Consider the following 18913-nt stretch of genomic DNA (forward strand, 5'->3'; position numbering starts at 1 on the left):
TTCTCAGATGCCCCGTACAATACGTAACCTTTTGGGCTTGGCTTTCCTTCGTGGCATAATTCCCTGGGGATCTGTCTTAGCTGTGTATATCTGCAGCAGATTCCTTTTAGCGATGAGAAGTACACTGTGGATGTGGCGCTGGATTAGCCTGTTAGAGCTGCTGCAGCAAAATACTGCAGCCCAAATGGCTTAGATAACAAACATTCATGTTCTCACTGTCTGAGAGGCTAAAAGCCCAGGACGGGTGTCATTAAGACTGGTTTCTGGTGACACATTTCTTGGCTTAGATGCCCTGCTTCTCACTGTGTTCCCCAGGCCTCTCTGTGCATCTGTGCAGAGAAAAGCTCTTCCGTGACACCTCCATAAAGATGCTGGTTCTACTGGGCTAACCCCACTTCCCATAGGCACCGTTTAGCTTTCTTTACCTCAGTAACAGGCCCTGCTTCCAAACAAAGCCACACTGGAAATTAGGGATTCCACACCTGGATGTTGTGGGGTGGGGGCACAGTTTAGTCTGCAGTAACCAATTTGCAACTAGTTATCAGCTGAGTAACGTCTGGCTTGTTTCCAGTTTGTTCTATTTGCAATAACTTAGAAACATCCACTAACAGGTTTTTTTTTCTAACTGTAAATTTCGTTTCTCCTGGTTAGGTGTCCAGAAGTGTGACTGTGTTGAGCTGTCTGGCAGTGACTACTCATTGATAGACAGGCTGTCCTCTTAGGAATCAGCAGGGCAGTATCACTGGAGAGAGGGCTCAGTGGGCCATGCACTTGCTGCACTAGTGTGTGAGGGCCTCAGTTCAGGTCCCTAGCACTCTCCTAAAGCCAGACAGGGCTGTGCATCTGCCCTGTGCCTCTATGGATGAGGTGGGCAGAATCCCCAGATCACAGCAAGGGCCAGTGAGCCTTGCGTATGCAGCCAGCAAACAAAAGACTGTTTTAATCAAGGTGGAAGGGGGGATCATTGTTTGAGGCTGTTGTTCCCCACTCTACACATCTCCCCCCCCACCACTTTTTTTTTTTTGGAGCTGAGGAATGAACCCAGGGTCTTTTTGCTAGGCAAGTTTTCTACCACTGAGCTAAATCCCCAACCCCTCTTTTTTTTTTTTTTTTTTTTTTTTTTTTTTTTTGGGACCAAGGCCTTGTCCTAGGCTCTACCACTGAGCTAAATCCCCAACCCCTCTACACCCTTTTAATTCTGCATCTAGATGGCAGAATGGTTCAGTTGCTTTAGAAAGCAGTGTGGAAGGGCCATGTTATTATTCCCTAACCATAACCTCTTTTTTTTCTTCCTCCTCCTCCTCCTCCTCCTCCTCCTCCTCCCTCCTCCTCTTCCTCCTCTTCCTCCTCCTCCTCCTCCTCCTCCTCCTCCTCCTCCTCTCCTCCTCCTCCTCCTCCTCCTTTTTTTTTTTTTTTTTTTTCTTTCTGAGATGGGTCTCACCATGTAGCCCTGGCTGGCCCTGAACTCACAGAAATTCCACCTGCCTCTGCTTTCCGAGTGCTGGGATTATAGGTGTACAGCATCACACCCAGCTTGACAAATAGATTTTTTAAAAGATGGAAAAGAAAGGAAGAGGCAAATTTGTAGGATTTATAGAATGAAAGGCACCAGCCGTAACTGACATTATTCACACACACCTGAGGCAGCTCCTCAGGTGCCCACAGACAGGTGACTGGGCAAGCAAAATGTGGCAAACACCCCCCCCTCCATGGACCACCACAAGCCTTAGAAAGTACAGAACTGCTGTCAGCCTCCACCATAGATGAATGGGATGCTGAGTGGCCTACGTCAGTCATAAAAAGGACAAATGCTGGGATTCTGTCCACATGAGGAGTCAGAACTAAAGACAGAATGGGAGCCCCAGGGCTATGCACCAGGGATGGGGAGTGATGGGTACAGTGTTGCAATATGGAAGGATAATGGTTGCTCAATATGGTGACTGCTGCTGGGTTAGACACTGACGATGGTGAAGATGACACCTTTTACATTGTGCATATTTTACAGTAAAGTATTTCAAGGGGGCTGGAAAACCACTCATTGGTGAAGTACCCTGTTGTTCTTGCAGAGGACTCCACGTAGTGGCTCACAATTGTCTTTAACTCCAGTTCCAGGGGAACTGACATCCTCCTCTGGCCTCTGTAGGGACCAGGTACATGTGTGGTCATACATGTAGGCAGAACACTCACACATGTAAAATAAAAATAAATATCCGGTAAATTTTTCAAAGGGGAAAAAAATCCATTATTTGAGACATTGTAGACGCATCAGCCAGCGGTTGTTTGCAGATCCAATTCAGATCCTGATTTAAAACCCTCACACACCCGTCATTTTGAGATAGTCAGTGAAGCCTTCTCCCTTGCAGATTCTCCACCAAGGAGGACGTCGTCTTGGTTTATTGTGGGTCTCTGCTGGGCTGCAATGTTCTCAGTGGTCACAGCTGCTGCTTTATAGAGAGGCTTGTCTCTGTACATTAGGAGTGCTGGCTATAGAACGGTCCAGAGGATCAGGCCTTGATGGTGGTGTTGGCTGGTGGCTCCATGCTGTGCACATCTGATTATTTGACAAATGCAGAGGATTTTGTCTGTGCACTTCTGTGTGGTTTGGGATGTGGATTCATAGATTCGAGCGGCCGTTCTACTAAAATAAGCTGCCGTGCTGTCTTGTAGTCACAAATACACATGCATTTGACCCCAGAGAATCTGAATTTGCCTTGGTGCGGCAGAAAGGCACTACTGTGAGTGTCAGCTGGACACCAGTGTTTTCTCTACTACTCATTCCCCATGGGACCTTGGCTGGATCTCAGCCTCTCTTCTGGGCCTCTGTTTTCTCATCTAGTGAATGGGTGTGCGTTCATGGTCTTCAAGGCTCCTTTCAAGTTAGCCACGAGCAGGGCAGCACTCCAGAGGTGTGGCTGTGGGCTGGCGCCTGGAACTTTTAGAGGAAGTTTTACTACATTGGAATTTTCTCTCATGGTCTTAGATTGTCCCAAAGACTGTATTTGTGATTGGTTTGATGGTAATCTCTGTGGCTGGTCATGGGCCTCTTGAAGCAGCCAAGCTCCTGGTAGAGCTCACGTTGGCTGAGATGGCTGGGAATTTCCCACGGCAGTGAGGGTCAAATGGCAGTCCGCTCTAGTCCTAACGTACATTTTCTCTTTTCCCTTCTGCTCTGCTGGGAAGACACTGGCAGTGTGTTCCAGTGGGGGACTGGCTTGGCATCTTCTGGTCGACGCTTGTGTCCTGGGCAGAATCTCCCATTGTTCCTGACAGCAAAGGAACCCAGTAGAGTGACAGGTGAGCTCCTTATTTCATAACAGTCTTTGGTTCCTCTGTGAGAAAGAAAATAGAGCTTCAGAAAATGGGTAAGTCTCTCTCTCTCTCTCTCTCTCTCTCTCTCTCTCTCTCTCTCTCTCTCTCTGATTTTTCTAAACACCTTATTTCACATGGATGTTTTGCCTGCATGTATTTCTGTGTACTATTTGCGTGCCAGATGCCCAGGGAGGCTAGAGAAGGGTGTGACATCCCCTGGAATTGGATTTACAGATGGTTGTAAGCTGCCATGTGAATTCTGAGAATCAAATCCAGGTCCTCTGGAAGGGAGCCAGTACTCAACTGCTGAGCCATCTCTCCAGCTTTGGTATTTCTTGACCTTTCTGACAGTCTCTTTTGGTTGGGATGTCAGTCTTTTTGTGATTTTTGTAGCCCCGGTAAAAGTCACTGTTTTGCTGTGAGAGTCTGAGGCCTATTGAGTGATAGATGCCAGGCAGGTAGGTGGAGATCAAAAAGGAAGCTCTAGAATGGGTCAAAGCTACTTGGGAGGCATGACATGGGAGTTTAGAAGCAGTATGTAGTAATCCTGTGAGCCTACAAGTTCTGAATCCTAGATGCATACATATTTATGTATGTACCTGTGGGCATGTGAATGTGGAGGCCGGAGGACAGCCTGGCTGTTGTTCCTCTGCCACTGTCCACCTTGTTTTATGAGACAGGTTCTTCCACAGGCCTGGAGCTCACCTAGGTAGCTCACCTGCTCCACCTCTTAACACTGGGGTTATAAGCCTGTGCTACTATGTCTGCCTCAGAAAAGACTTTAAAATTATACCCCATCCATCCTTCCACCCACCATCCATCCATCCACCCACCATCCATCCATCCACCCATCCATCCATCCATCCACCCACCATCCATCCATCCATCCACCCACCTATCCATCCATCCATCCACCCACCATCCATCCATCCATCCACCCACCATCCATCCATCCATCCATCCATCCATCCATCCATCCATCCATCCATCTCATCCATCCATCTCTTTGCGTGCGTGCACGTGTGTCACAGGACTCACTTCCCAGACTTCCTACTTTGCCTGACCTGCCACTGCACCTGTGGACAGCTCAGCTCTGCTTGAAGTACCTGTCCTTCCTCTTCCTCTGGAAAAGCTCTGGGGTTTTCTCAAGGGCTGGCTCAGACATGGCCCTCTCAGTGAAGGGGACATGGTTCTTCCCTTCCGGCCTCCATCGACTTCTCTCTGTGGATAGCACCACCTTGTATCCAGTGTGAATGGTTATCAGTTTTCTCCTGTGCCAAGGGGGAACGACAGGGCTTTGTTCTCTGTGTTTTAGTACTGGACCAGTGACTAGAAGGGATTTAAAAAACACTGTTTAAACAGCCATTTTGGGATCTGCCTGGAACATTAGCTCTGAGTTGTCTAGGGAGTTTTCTGGTGGGTTTGGATGGCTCATGCCTCACAGCCCATGACTTTGCATTCTCTCTCCTTCACCTGCACCCACAGGGGCCCTAGGCTGAGGACTCCCTGCTTGGTTGTGGCTGGGAACTTGTGCTTCCTCTCTTCATCCCACAGGACACTCGAAGGTGTGAGGTGCCTTTTAGTCAGTCAAACAGAAGTCTCTAGAAACAGTTGAAGACTAGGACTGTGTTTTCCTCTGGGATAGACCATGAATTAGCACAGGCTGTCCCAGCTCCTAACAGGATGGATTGGGATTCTTCTGTGCTGCTGAAGGCAGTATAATCAGGGAGGTAAAGTGCTGGACTTGGAGGTCAGAGGCAGGATCACACAATGGCACTGTGTTCTGAGGTAGCCTGGTGTGTGGTTAAGCCCTGCACACGATGGGATCGGGGGGTTTGAACCCCTTTGCCTTCACCCTCACCTTCTCAGCTGTGCACACGTTTCACAGGCTTCTTCTCGGGTCTGTGCTTCTGTATCTGTCAGAAATGTGACGTTATACAGGTCTGTGTGGCTCTGCGGCAGCACAGCGAGGTTGCCCTGGCTTTCCTGCTGTTCCTATCCCTGCCTTTCTTCTGTGACAGTGAAGACTGTGCCCTTTGTCCTCAGGACACGGACTTGTTCAAACCCCCTGACATCACTCTCTCCATCCCGCCAAGCCTCCCACCCGACTGTGCTGCTCACACGTGCCTGCGCTGGGCGGGTTCTCCCCAGGCCCAGGTAAACCTCGGCCCTGGGATCCACTCTTCACACAACGGGTTTTGGCATGAATAGAGCTCAGAGCAAACGCATTTCTTTTCCAGGCCTAGAGAGTTCTACAGTGGTATGTGCTGTTGCAGGATCTGACCACTCGGCCTCATTAACAGGTGGGTACTAGCCCAGTGTGCCATTCAGGTTTCTGCATGCCGAGGCCCGCAGTGGAGCCCGGTCAGAGTGGGGAGGGGGAGGAGGGTATACATTTTGGAGTGGGAGTTTGGTGCCACTGTTGGTATAATTTCAGGCAAAATTGCTTTAGCTCTTGAGACCATCTCTTCATCTGGAACATACTTTCCGTGAGAACTAAATCTGATGGTATAGTCAGCTTCAGCTCAGTGCTCATCCTCTGGGTTTTCTCACACACTGGGGTTATAAGCCTGTGCTACTATGTCTGCCTCAGAAAAGACTTTAAAATTAACCGTACAGGGTGGAAAAGATCATCTTCCTCTTGGGGGAGCGGTGATGGGCAGAGCAAGAACTCCACAGTAAACTTGTATGTAGCTGCATACTACCTAGTGATGGGGTGTCACTGCCTGGGCGTCGGGGAGATCCAGTCTGCTGCGTGCCCATGCGGAGTGATCTGGGAGCCATGTGTGACTCATGGCTGATGAAGTGTCAGCGTCCATGGCCACACAGCGTACCACTCTTTCATTTGCTCTTGAGACAGTGTCACTCTGCAGCCCAGGCTGGGCTGGAATTCACTATGTAACCCAGGATGGCCTTGACCGCACTGGAGTTCTCCTGCCCCAGCCTCCTGAGTGCGCCGTTGCAGGTGCGGGTGACCTCGCTAAGGGCGCACATTCCTGTCTACGCCATTTCGCTGTCCAATGCAACGTCTCACTCTCTCCCTCTTCCTACACCGCGCTGTTTAAGTCTGCATTAACTCGTGTCCACCTGCTGCTGCCCGCTTCATGTATTTATCTTCCTGTCTTCTTTCTATGAGTTTGCCATTCTCTTTACCTCTATTTCTGATTTACTTACCTTTCAGCCTTTTAGCTTTCCACATAACCTATTTATTTGCATGTATCCGTATGTAACTTTATATTCTCTACTTTTTTTTGGTGTCACTTCTTTGGGCTTTTTCTTTTCCACGCTAAATATCCATCTTTTTCTTTTCCATCCCTCCCTCCCTTTCTTTCTTGCTCCTTCCCTCCCTCCTTTCCTCCCTCTCTCTCTCCCTTCCTCCCTCCCTCTCCTCCTTCCTTTTTTAGAGATAGTCTTGTATAACCAGGCTAGCCTCAGACCCAGTAAGTAGATGAGGCTGGCCTCAGAACTCCTGATTATTTTGCTTCCATCTCCCAAGTTCTAGGATTGCAGGCGTGCTCTAGCCCTGACTCTCCATCTATCCATCACTGCCGAGCCATTGTAATGCCAAGCCTTTCTTCGGGATACCATGTATCATTTTCTCACGGGTGTGTGTGTGTGGGGAGGTGTCCTACACCTGCACCTGTCTTGTACCTGGCACCTGGTCCCACATCTCTTCTAGAGACAATGTGATCGCAGGGTGTAAGCGCCTTCCTCCACCCACAGCCACTGTTGGAAGAGACGTCCTTGTAGGAGTAAGACTAGATTAAGCTTCATTCTGTTTCTGTCCTAATTGATTTGAGATAGCTGATGGTATGCAAACTTAGAAACCATCAAATTACTTGCTAATGCCAATTAAAAATGATTGCAAATATGTGATTATTAAATTTATTATTTCCTACATGGCCACTTTAACTAGGGTGCCATGTTTTAATACACAGATTGGACTTTTTTTTTTTTTGATGGAGCTATAATTTATATATGATATTCACCACTTTAAAGTGTCCATTTAATCATTTTTAGTATGGTCACAAAGTGAATTGGTTTTTGATATTTCGAAAGTGAGTTAAAAATTGTCACGATTAATGACCCCTCGTTTCTCATCTTACTCAGGCTGTTAGCACATTGGATTCTGCTCTGTGTTCTTTAGACCTCTTCCCTGGAGTCCTTGTAGATTATGTAACCATTTGGCATTGCAGCAGAATTTAATTTTACCTGCTGATGCAACAGTGTAACTATCCCCGTGCTGTCTTTCAAAAAGACCGGTTAGATATTCTGAGCCACAGAGGCTCCACAGCCATGGCGCCTCTGTGGCTCTCCAGCGTCCACTGGGTTGACATTGTGTGGGGTGAGGGGTGTTGTCTTTGCCCTTCTGTAAGGGATAAAGGCCAGAGGCACATCGTAGACCTGTAGGATGTCAGTGATGGAAGCTGTGTCACCTTAGAGGGGAAGCAGCAGGGGCATGGTATGTGCCTCGTGTTCCACAGCAAGCGAGTGATGGAAGGAGCCTGGAGACTCCTGAGCTAGGACTGTGATCATCCTGCCTGGCCTTTGATGAGTTTAAGGGACTGTGAGACCACTGCAGGGCAAGCAGTGCTGTGAACTTTATCAGGAACCCGGCAAGTGAAACAGGCCTGGCTCCTCGTCCCTTTACTGGCCTGTGTGTGAGTCCTTGTTACCTAGGTGATCTTGAAAAGCCATTTAACATGGCCCAGCCTTGATTAACTTATCTTTGGGGGCAGTGCTGCATAATAGGATGTGAGCCATCTCACAAGAGCTAAAATGGAACAGGTGAAATTAATCTTATTAATATGTTTTACTTAGAATGTCCAAAATCTTATTTACTCTAATAGGAACATTATTAAGGAAGTATGCTCTTTTGTGTGCCATATCCGTGCAGTCTGTTGAGTATTTTCATGTGGGGCAGCCCCACTTCAGGTGTGACTAGTGCCGTTTAGTGAGTATGGAAGCTATCCCACTGCCAGGGGAGCTGCAGACTGCTCTCTCACAGGCTGGCTTACAGCCTTGGCTTCATTTTGTTTGGCCTTTGTCTAAAATTTTTCTTCAAACTTTACTTTTTAGACAGGCATGGGCTCTCTGGTTGCCACGGTCACCCACCAGTTGCTGCAGTCGGCAGTGACGTCAGTTAGGCCAGCAGCCCTCCCTCCCCATGTTCAGCTGGTGAAACCAAGGCTTGGAGAGGAAGTGATTTGTCCAAGGTCAATAGCTAGTTAGCAGATCCAGGAATAGCAGCCAGAGTCACTTGACTCTGTGTTTGCTTCCTGCTGCTGTTACATCACCCTGCCAGTCACTTCTGCCTCCATCCTGAGATTGCTGTGAGGCCCAGAGGCTGCACAGACGGGCAGTGGTAGCTCATTCTAGTCTATGACAGTAAGCACAGTGAAATAATCTCATTTAAAAAGGTTTCAGATAAAATACCATACTTTTTTTTTTTTTTTTTTTTTTTTGGCAGTGTCTCCTGTAGTCCAGGCTGGCCTTGAAGTCACTGTGTAGCCCAGGATGACCTCGAACTCCTAATCCTTCTGCTTCTACTTCCAGAGTTCTGAGACTCTAAGTGAGCACCAGCACACCCAGCTTATGCAGTGCTGGGGGTTGTGTATGCTAAGCAAACACTCTGCCAACTGAGCCACATCTCCAGTCCCCAGATAGTGTATCTGCTCACCCGTTATCTTACGTTTAAGCGTTTCTTTCTTTACAAAAGGTAATATAGGCTTATATTAAACAATACAGAAAATGGGCTTGTGAGATGGCTTAGTGAGACTGTTTACTGTGCAAGCATGAGGACCTCAAGTCGAGTCTCAGCATTTGCATAAGAGTGCACTGTGTAGAGTGGAGACTGGGGGATTCCTGCAGCTCCCTGGCCATCAGCCTAGCTCCAGCTTCAGTGGAGACCCTGTCTCAAAAGGAATAAGGTAGAAGTAATAGAGCAGGACACATGATGTTCTTTCTCTTTTAGGCTCTCTGTTCATGGGTACATGCAACTCCCCCAATCCTCAGGAATGTACACACACACACACACACACACACACACTCACGCATGTACACACACATATACACATGCACACACACATATACACATGCAGACATACACACACATACACACACATGCACACACATATACACATGCACACATACATACACATATACACATGCACACACACATATACACATGCAGACATACACACACATACACACACATGCACACACATATACACATGCACACATACATACACACATGCACACATACACACGCATACATACACACACATACATACACACACATACATGCACGCACACACACATGCACACATACAGGTGCACACACACACGCACGCACACATACACACACAACACACACATATACACACACATACACACACACGCGCTCGCGTGTATACACACACACACACACGCATGCACGTATGCACGCATGCATGCAGAAGAAATATGTGTTACACACACTAGGCCTTGTTTATATACAGAGTTTTGCAAGTTTTACATTAGATTGTGTGTTACATAGATTTCATATTGTGCGTGGCCCCACTAAATGCTGTGTTGTGGGTAGGAAATGAGCCCTTTTAGCTGTTCCTTTTTCTGAGTTGTCCTCTACCCTGTGGGTCATGTTCCTTACCCCCATTCACCTCTCTTCCAGATACAGGAGAGCTGTATGTCTGGGGCCGTAACAAGCATGGGCAGCTGGCCTCCCTCGCCGAGTTCCTTCCTCTGCCCCAGAGAGTAGAAGCACATTACTTCCAGGATGAAAAGGTCACTGCTGTCTGGAGTGGTTGGACGCATCTGGTTGCTAAGACAGGTGAGGGTGCAGCAGAGCATTTGGGATTGGTGAGAGTAGCTGTCCACTCACTAGTGCTTGGGGTTGGGGACAAAGGGGGCAGGGGGAGGGACTTTAAGCACTGGGACACGGAGGACCTGGCATCTCCTTCTGCCATCAGCTTTTCCTCCATGGATTACAGCTTTGCACTTGGAAATACAAGGTTGCATTGGTGAACTCATTCTGCTCAAGAGTCCTTGGGGTTTTGAGAGGGTGTCTGTGACTGCCAACATCACCGGGAGATTGGGCCAGGGTACCGGTGAGCCTTTGCCTCATCATGGCTGAAGAGATGGCTTTATTTTCATTCCCACCTGATCTGAGTTAAAACAACATCAGAAAGTATTGGTAAATATTTCAAAGTGAGTCATAGCTGGCGTGAAATTCTGATTGAAACTTGGGGGTGACTCCTGCGCTGTATGCATTGATTGAGCCCTGGTGTTCCTCAGGGGACCCCCCCCCCCCATGCCTGGGAGGTCTGTGCGTCTTTATCTTTCCATTGACTTTCATCTCTCCTTAGCTCAGGCCTTTCTTGGCCGCCATATTCCGCTCTTCTTGGATTTTGGTTTTTCGTGGCCCTGCAGTCCAGGAGTTGCTGCCGATCTGCAATTTCTCAGGCAGTTTGATGTTAGAGCAAGGCCTTCTGAACCTCCAGGGTTCTCAGGAGTTCTCTGGCCTTGCTGGCTCCATCGAAGAAGGCTCCTAAACACCTGTTGACTGCGTTTCCAGAACTTTCCTGCCCTCGGGTTTTTCTCTTAGCGTCAGCTCTCTTCGGTAAGTCACACATGCTGTGTGCATTCGTATTCACAGATCTGGGAGCATTTGTGTCTGCGATGATTTTAATTGATCCTTCCAAAGTGTGACGATCACTTCGGAATGGTATCCCGGCTAAGGGCAACACATAGTACCGTTGATGTTGTGGGGTTGGAGAATGCTCTCAGGAAAGTGTGTTGTCTGTTAGGAGGGGAAATTGTTTCTGCCCTTAAAGAGCTTCAGCTTGCATGAGCATAGGGATAGAAAATGTCGTGTCTACCCATCCGCCGATCTATCCGTTTGCCCATCTCCAGCCACCCGTAAGTGGCCAGGTCTGTTTATGTGCCTTTAAGGAGTCCCTTACACGTGGCAAACTCATATCAGAACTCGGTCCCATTCCAGTATGAGACAGGCAAGCACAGAGCTCACAACAGAGCGAAAGGCGGCATCGAGGCAGCGAGCCGAGTCGTGGCGGCAGGCCGAGTGATCGGGTGTGAGCGGCGGGCGGCTATGGGTAGTCTTCACTAGTGCGGTCAGCAGAACACTCCTGCTCCCACACGGGGAGGGTGTGGGTGATCTCTGTACCTGGTTAAGTGGCTAATGAGGAAGGACAGAGGTGGCTCTTTGAAGTGCTGTAATGGAAGCAGAACTCATGTGGGGCCAGGGCCCGGCCCCGGGGTGGGAGATTGGCAGCTGCATCCTTGAAGGGCGCTGAGTCACTCCAGCTGCTTGGGAGCTCAGCTTCAGTTTCCATCCCCACTTGAGAGCATTTTTTTTTTCTTTTTGGTAATGGTTCAGCTGTTTAATTAAATTGCTAATTCAGCTTGCTTGTGTATGTACCTTGCCCTGTTCCCTTTTCTTCTGGGAGAAATGGTTAAAGTCTGGGTGTTATACTGAATTGGGGGCGAGTGGAGGATCCCGATTCACCACCCTGTGCTCCTCGAAGCAGCCGCAGCAGCCCTGGCCCTGGCCCGATGTCATTGAGAAGCACCACCCAGGGTTTCCATTTAATCAGACTCAGCAGCTCACAGGAATGGGAACAAGTTTTCCTTGCAGGGTCGCAACTGGCTCAGCAGTACCAGGGGTTGTTTGACTCCGGTTGTTCCTGAAGCTCCAGTGGAGGACTGCAGCGGCACACAGCTGCTTACACGGAGGCAGTGGTGATGTGAGCCTGACCCGAGAGAGTTTGTGTGCAGTGTCTGCAGAGATGTGCAGCAGGACAGACACTTTACGCTTCTTCTCTAAGGTCTCAAAACTAAAGCTTCCCCAAGAGGTGACTCTTGCCCTGCAGTGGACATCTGCATTGGCTGGAGACATTAGTGGCTGTGACAACTGGGGGATGTCAGATTCAGGGGGTGGAGGTCAAGGGTGCCACTGAATATTCTGACCTTGCGGGATGGCAAGGTGCCCCCAGCTTGGTACAAGAAACCTGTGCAGTCCAAGTGCCTGTGTTGTCAAGGCGGAGAAACATTGCTTGGGACTGGCGTCCTCACGGGCAGGTGTATAGCCGGGGCAGTAGGGATGGCAGCGGAATAACTTCCCAGATGGTCCGTACAGGACTGCAGATGCACTCTCTGCCCTCAGTCTGCTGCCTGCCTGCAGGTTTGCAGTGGAAAAATACTTTTCTGTGTTAGTCAGAGGCACTTGGGAGGAGGCCAGGAGAACCTGTTCTAATCTGGGAGAGCTGGCAAGGGCACCTGTGTCTCAGGCTGGTGAAGCTGCATTCTAGAAACCTTTCCTGAGCTGCTTAATGCTCCCCATCGGTTCTCAGGAACTTCGTGGGACCCCGTGTAACTTGATCCAGGCTTGGCGACCTACGGCTGTCTCTCAGATGGTCAGTTTCCTGAACAGAAATGTCTGATAAACTTGGACGGCAGAGTTTGGTGCTTTCCTCGTTTGGTGACACGTCTAGGGCTATTTTACACACCCTAATCACTCATCTCTCCAGTAGGATCTTAAATAGTCCCGCCTGCCGCATAGTGTGGTTCTGTGGTCCTGACAAATGACTCTGTGAATGATCCCAGTTATCGGTAAAATGTCTACCCAGTGATGCTCACCTGAGGTTGGGATATGTAAGTGTTTGGTCTTGGTTTTAGAAGAGCTGCTATTCTAACTGTGGCAAGATAGAAATCAACTGTACTCTCACCAAGGGCTCGTAGGCGCTCTTAGGCTGGCCAGGCCTATGCTGTTCAAGCTGCTGGCTATGCTCCGAGAGTTGCAGCAGAATAGAAGTGATCATGGCTGACCAAAGCTCTGGAAGCCTTCTGTGACCCCCTAGGTATTCTTGCCTGTTGTTTTAACTTAACCCGTGGTTCTCTCCCCAGTCTGCAGTTGCACACATCTGTTTATTTGTTTGCATGGGAGGTATATTTCATTTTGCTCATGGCTGTTATTTTTATGTGTATGAATGTATATATATGCCGTGTGTGTGCCTGGTGTTCCCAGGCTGTCACACGGTAGTCTATAACTGCCTAGTGACTGAGTAGCTTTGAAGTCAGATGGACTTAGGCTTATGCTCGGCTCTCCCAGCTTACTGGTAGTGTGGCTGAGGGCACCTGCTTTCTGCTTCTCTCCTCCTATCCTGTTGGTTCACTGCCATGATTACCTTGGTACTTCTGTTCTAATGGCCCTGCCACTCTCCCTTTGTTTTTTGCGTTTGCTTTTATGTGTGTCAGGGTCCTCTGACACCTTGAACTTGGGATCCTCTTGCCTTCTCCTAAGCCTAAGTGCCGAGGCTACAGATGCACACCACTGGTCCCAGCTTATGGGGTGCTGGGGATTGAAGCAGCAGCGTCATGCATTCTAGGCAGGTCCTTTATCAACTGAGCTACTGATTCTTTGACTAATCCCCCCCACCCCCCAGGAGACTAGAAAGTTCTATGAGAGCAAGTGGTATGTTTATTTTGGCTTTCCTTTGTCTCTTCAATTCTTAACAAAGCGCTTGGCCTTTAGGAGGTGGTTAGTTGATGCATGGAGGAGTAAACAAGCCTAGCTGCTCCAGATGTTCCCATATTAGAAACATGGGAAGGGGAAATTGTCAACCTGGCTTGAACATTCAATGAAGTGACGTGGTAAGACACTGGACTGGACCCATATCCCCACCTGCTCAGTCCTGTCAGCTTTCTCTGCCCTCTAGGAAACTTCAGAGCTCCCTGGACTAGCATGCTGTGCTTCTTCTCTGTCAACAGAGGTCCCTGGGGGGCTCTGACTACGTCTGGGTAGGTAACATGTGGATTCCAGGTTATCCTGAGGTGTGTGGAGATATCAAGGCTTACCAATGCCAAGTGCTGGCTGCTGGCGATTGATTAGAATTTCAAGGGAATGCTCTTCCCAGATCCCAAATGTTACTGTGGGGTTGGTCAGGATGTCTAGAATCCTTTGCTTTCCGGAGGGAGGTTGGAAGCTTTCCCCAAACCACACAGCATCCCAAAGTAGCCTTGCGGTCTCAAAGGGATATGGATTGAAAACATGAAGCCAAATGCAGAGAGTTCTTTGACATTCTTTACCTTTCTGGGTCGCCCAAGAAAGACCTGGAGGGTTGGACGTTATAGAGAGTCAGACGGAGGAACGACTTCCCCACTTAGAAGGCGAGGCAACTAAAAGTAACCAGGGAAACAAGACTTGGTAACAGCCCTGGAATCCCAGGTCAGTTCTGTTGCCGAGGAAACCTGATCTCTCCCTCCCCACTCTCCTCCCCGGTCATAGTAATATTCTTTATGAGTTTTCCTTCACACTTATTTTTATATGTAGGGATGCTTTGCCATGTGTGTGCCTGTTGTCCCCAGAGTTAGTAAAGGGGGTTGGATACCCTGGGACTAGAGTTATAGATGGTCGTGAGCCACTGTGTAGATGCTGGGAACCAAATCTGGGTCCCCTGTAGGAGCAGCAAGTGTTCTTAACCGCCGAGTCATCGCTCTGCTCCCCTCCCCTTTGTCATTCTCTAAAGACAGACACTATATGTTGATCACAGACCCAGAAATCTTTGATCGCATTTGATGTCTGAGCATCAGTGAAGCCCAAGCCGTGTTGGTTTACACTGAATGGAGTTTATTCTGTTTTGGGGCCAAGATCCCGTCCAGACTAGGTTATACATTACTCCTTCTTTGGGGCCATGCATCATGGAATCTCAGTGGGCTTTAGGGAGGTTCTAACCCTGTGGGACTATTTAAGACAGGCGGTTTGGAATTCGTGATGCTTGTTTGAGCTTTCAGAACTTTGAGAACCCCACAGTTGGTAGTTAGACGGAACCCAGAGGACACCATTGAAGTGGGCCGTGTGCTTATTACCAAAGCCATTAGCACTTTCCCTGGACCCCCTAGCATGCCCGCTGGGGATGGGAACGCAGTATTTGGTCTTACTTCAGTTTGGAGGCTGAGAAACCAGGGATGGGGTACAGGGACTAGGTGAAGGTGCAGGACCAGGACTGAAGCCTCACAACTGTCAGGTGCTCCTCTGGCCCTGTCATTTTCTTACCACAGACAGTAAGGCGTGGCTTATGTAAACCCAGGCGCCCAGCCAGGCTTGCTGGTTCCTTCTGTATAGGAACCTGAGCTTCCAGAAAGCCCTGTAGCTCACTGAAGAGCACAGCCCACCCCTGAGCAGATATGTGTATGGAGCAGAGCCTGAGGACAAGGTGCAGGAGGCCGTGCCGGGGGTCACAGGGGCAGCGCGGTTCCTTTCTGATATTACAGTCCCGTGGGCTGCCGTCACTGTATGTCACTATACAGTGTGGTCACAGGTATTTTCCTGCAGGAAGTTGGCAAGTGGAGTGTTCTTATCCTGCTTTCACACGTGAGTTCCGAGCAGCTGGTTAGTCGTCTCGCCCTGGTCCATGGAGCTGGACAGAGCTTAGCTTGAACTCACTCCTTGTTGTCCCCGTGTGTCGCAGAATGCCCTGAGTCCATAACTGAGCTGCCTTTATTCTCCAGAGCAGCACCTTTCTCTAGCTTTGACAATGGGCCCTCCGTTGTCCCAAGTGTCCAGGAAGGACATGCAGCTATCTTGGACCCTTTAGCGTTTGTCTATGGGATGCGGACCGTGTGGACACTGCACTGTGCTGTGGAGTGCAGGGGACTCTGAAGTCCAGAGCTCCCTTCAGAAAGCTTGTGGTTGGATGAACAAATTAAATATTTAGTAGGTGAATAAAGAGTGTGGTGGGAGGCCAGAGGAGTGGCCAGGGCTCCAGGGGCTTTGGGGTTTCTGAGAGATGGTGTGGCGTGAGTCCGGAGGGAAGGGCTGCGGTTGGGCTTTGGGAAGGTCACACTTCAATAGGCTGACTGTTTGTAAGTTGGTTCTCTTGAGTTATCCTTTCCTCTGGTAAGACTCCCAGGCCCCATGGCTCCTCTTCTACCTTGTGGCCAGTAAGTCTCAGACATCATGACCTTTTTGAAAAAAAGATTATTTACACTTTATTGTAGGGGTTGAGGAACGGCAGGGAGTGCGCATGTCCCAGCACTCATGTAAAGGCCAGAGGATAACTCTTGGGGCTGTTTTCTCCTGTTACCATGTGGGCCGGGGGGATTGACCTCAGGATGTCGGACTTGGTGGGAGGCCAGCGCCCTTAACGTTGCGCTATCTTGCTGGCCCTGTAATTATTCTTATGGCCACCCCAGTTCCAGAGTTCTATTCTGTGAAAAATAAAACTGGCTTAAGAAAGTAATCGGCATAGATACATGTGTTCAGATGGTGATTGTCATGCTGTGCACAGCGGCCTGATTTCTAATGACAAAACCAGCAAAATGAGGGGGGATGGGCTAACAGAACTGTGGCCCAGTCACATGCTGGAGCATCACACTGCCATTCAGAGGAGTGCTTGGAAGGAGACTTAATGCCAGAGAAATAGCCTCGCGCTGTCCTTTCTAATTTTCAGCTAATGTTATAAAGAGACTAGGAAGAAATATACCAGAATATTATCTCTGATGGGTTCGATTAAAGCACATTTTATTTTCTATGCTAGCAAGACTCTTAAACTCTCTGGCTCCCCCTTCATTCATGTGGCCAGTAGGAGGTTGTAGACATTATTATTACTTCTTAATTATACGTTATTAGGTGTGCCGAGGGGCGGGGAAGTGCACACGTGGAGGGACAGCTCTTACAGTCTGATGGTAGCCTTCAACACTATCTCAAAATGAAAGTGGAAATGGCCAGGGGACATCCCCTTTCAGGGCAGTGTGGATGTCCTTGACAAGTCTCTTCCCTGGACCTCAGTTGAGAGGTCACGTGGAGAAGAGGCAGGAGGCTGTAGCAGGAGGCGGGAAAAGTGGCCTCTATTTTTGGCTCAGTCATGAGTCAGCTTGATCAGCTTGGGCTCCTCTGGGCCTCCGTGAGCCTTTGTTTCCTCACCTGCAGAGGGGAGTTGAAAGTCACGAGAGGTCTTAACGCTCCCAAGTGCATTTGTTCCCAAGCGCAGAGGCTTTCTTCACTCTTGTGTGGCCAGCCGAGGGGCTGAGCTGCTTCCTGGACTCTGTCTCCCTTGGAGTTGGGTACTTTTGGCTGAAGACCAGCGCAGGGTGGGATCTAGTGGGAGCATGGCTAGCTAGCCAAGCTGGGAGGGTGTGGAGACTGAGTCTGGCCACTAGAGGGGAGCATTGTCTGATTAGGTTCCCTTGAGGGGCCTTGGTGTGTGTGTGCAGGGTTCAGAGTCTAGCATTTTAAAGGAAAAATGACTTGGGAAAGCACTCTACAAAACATAAGTCCATTGCAGATGTGAAATGACAGAGGGAAGGCTAGCAGGCGATCTTGGTAAAGCCCCACATTGCTTTCCCCCGTATTACACAGCACAGAAGGTGCTGCAGACAGAGCCAAGGGTGTGACAAGAGGGCCCTATAAAGAGCAGGCATGTGCTGTGAACCGGAGAGGGATCCAGACCACTGCAGGGTTCCTCTGGCTGGGTACAGCGAGGCCTGGGGTCAGAGAAAGACAGATGGTGTCTTGAGCAGAGCAGCTCCTGTCTGTAGTGTGTGGTGGAGTGCAGGAAGTAGGCACACACACACACACACACACACACACACACACGCACGCACGCACGCACGCACACACACACACACACACACACACGCACGGCTGCCCCGTCTTCTCCCACCTGGTGTCTGCGTAGATTAAGACCTAGCTTGTGCTGGGGCCCTGGGGCTATCTCAGGAAGGTCCCGCAGATGTTCTTGCTACCAGCCCTCCAAGGTCCGAGGATGGTGGCACTTTCCCGTGAGTCTCTTCAGGTGGTGCCCAAGCTGTTTTGGTTCTTAACTATTTTCCTGGGTTTGCACGAAGTCCTGACAGTTTGTTCTCACCTTCCCAGACCTGGGTTAACTTTAGTTTTGATCTGTAAGTGTCCACTCACCCTAAACATTGTGGTAAAGTGAAATTGTGTACTGTCCTGGGAGCCGTCTCCCAGCTGCAGCTGCGTCATCTCTGCTAGAGGCAAAAACCTGGCGTTGTGTTTTGTTTTTGTGTTTGGCAATGGATACCCATTGATCTGTGGCCTGGAACAGTGCAGGGTGTGTCCAGTGGAGAAGCGAGAGCCACCTTCAGGGTAGGTACATTCACCCAAGGGGCATGCCCAGTGCTTGCCTAAAGCCAAGGGCAGCAAGGTCTGCCCGCCACCAGATGGCAGCAGTGGGTAGGCAGACAGCCCTGGGGACAAGGTAGGTGGGGGACTGCATTCAGCGTAAGAAATAGCAGGGTCGGAGCTGAAGGGACCTCAGATGGTCGCTGGTTGTTGCTCATGAGAGGGGCTGAGGTTGGGATCTGCGACAGAGACAGGATGGGGACAGTCAGAGACAGGTTTCTTTGGCTGTCTTGATTCCTACCCGCCTACACACAGCATGGGCAAGACACTGTTTTGACTAGTACCTCCCCTCATTCATTTTCCTCCAGGTCAAGGTTTCCCAAGTAGGCTGAGTTATAGGTGAAGTTTGGGGCTGTCCTTCAGTCCCCAGTATCCAAGAGATAGCTAGTTCCAAGCCTTGCTGGAGACCTGCTGAAGAGAGTAATCCCCAAGGTTGGAGCAGGG

The 18913-nt window shown here is 49.4% G+C and overlaps 1 protein-coding gene across 1 annotated transcript in view; it reads left to right on the top strand.

Moving 5' to 3' along the window:
- Sergef (secretion regulating guanine nucleotide exchange factor) overlaps window positions 1–18913 on the top strand; it is a 197114-nt gene that overhangs the window by 16278 nt on the left and 161923 nt on the right. The window contains 3 exon segments of the mRNA XM_032893580.1: window positions 3181–3294; window positions 5550–5612; window positions 9980–10138. Coding sequence (XP_032749471.1) covers window positions 3181–3294; window positions 5550–5612; window positions 9980–10138 — 336 coding nt within the window.

The sequence above is a fragment of the Rattus rattus genome, chromosome 2 (genome assembly GCF_011064425.1).
Source record: "Rattus rattus isolate New Zealand chromosome 2, Rrattus_CSIRO_v1, whole genome shotgun sequence".
NCBI lineage: Eukaryota > Metazoa > Chordata > Mammalia > Rodentia > Muridae > Rattus > Rattus rattus.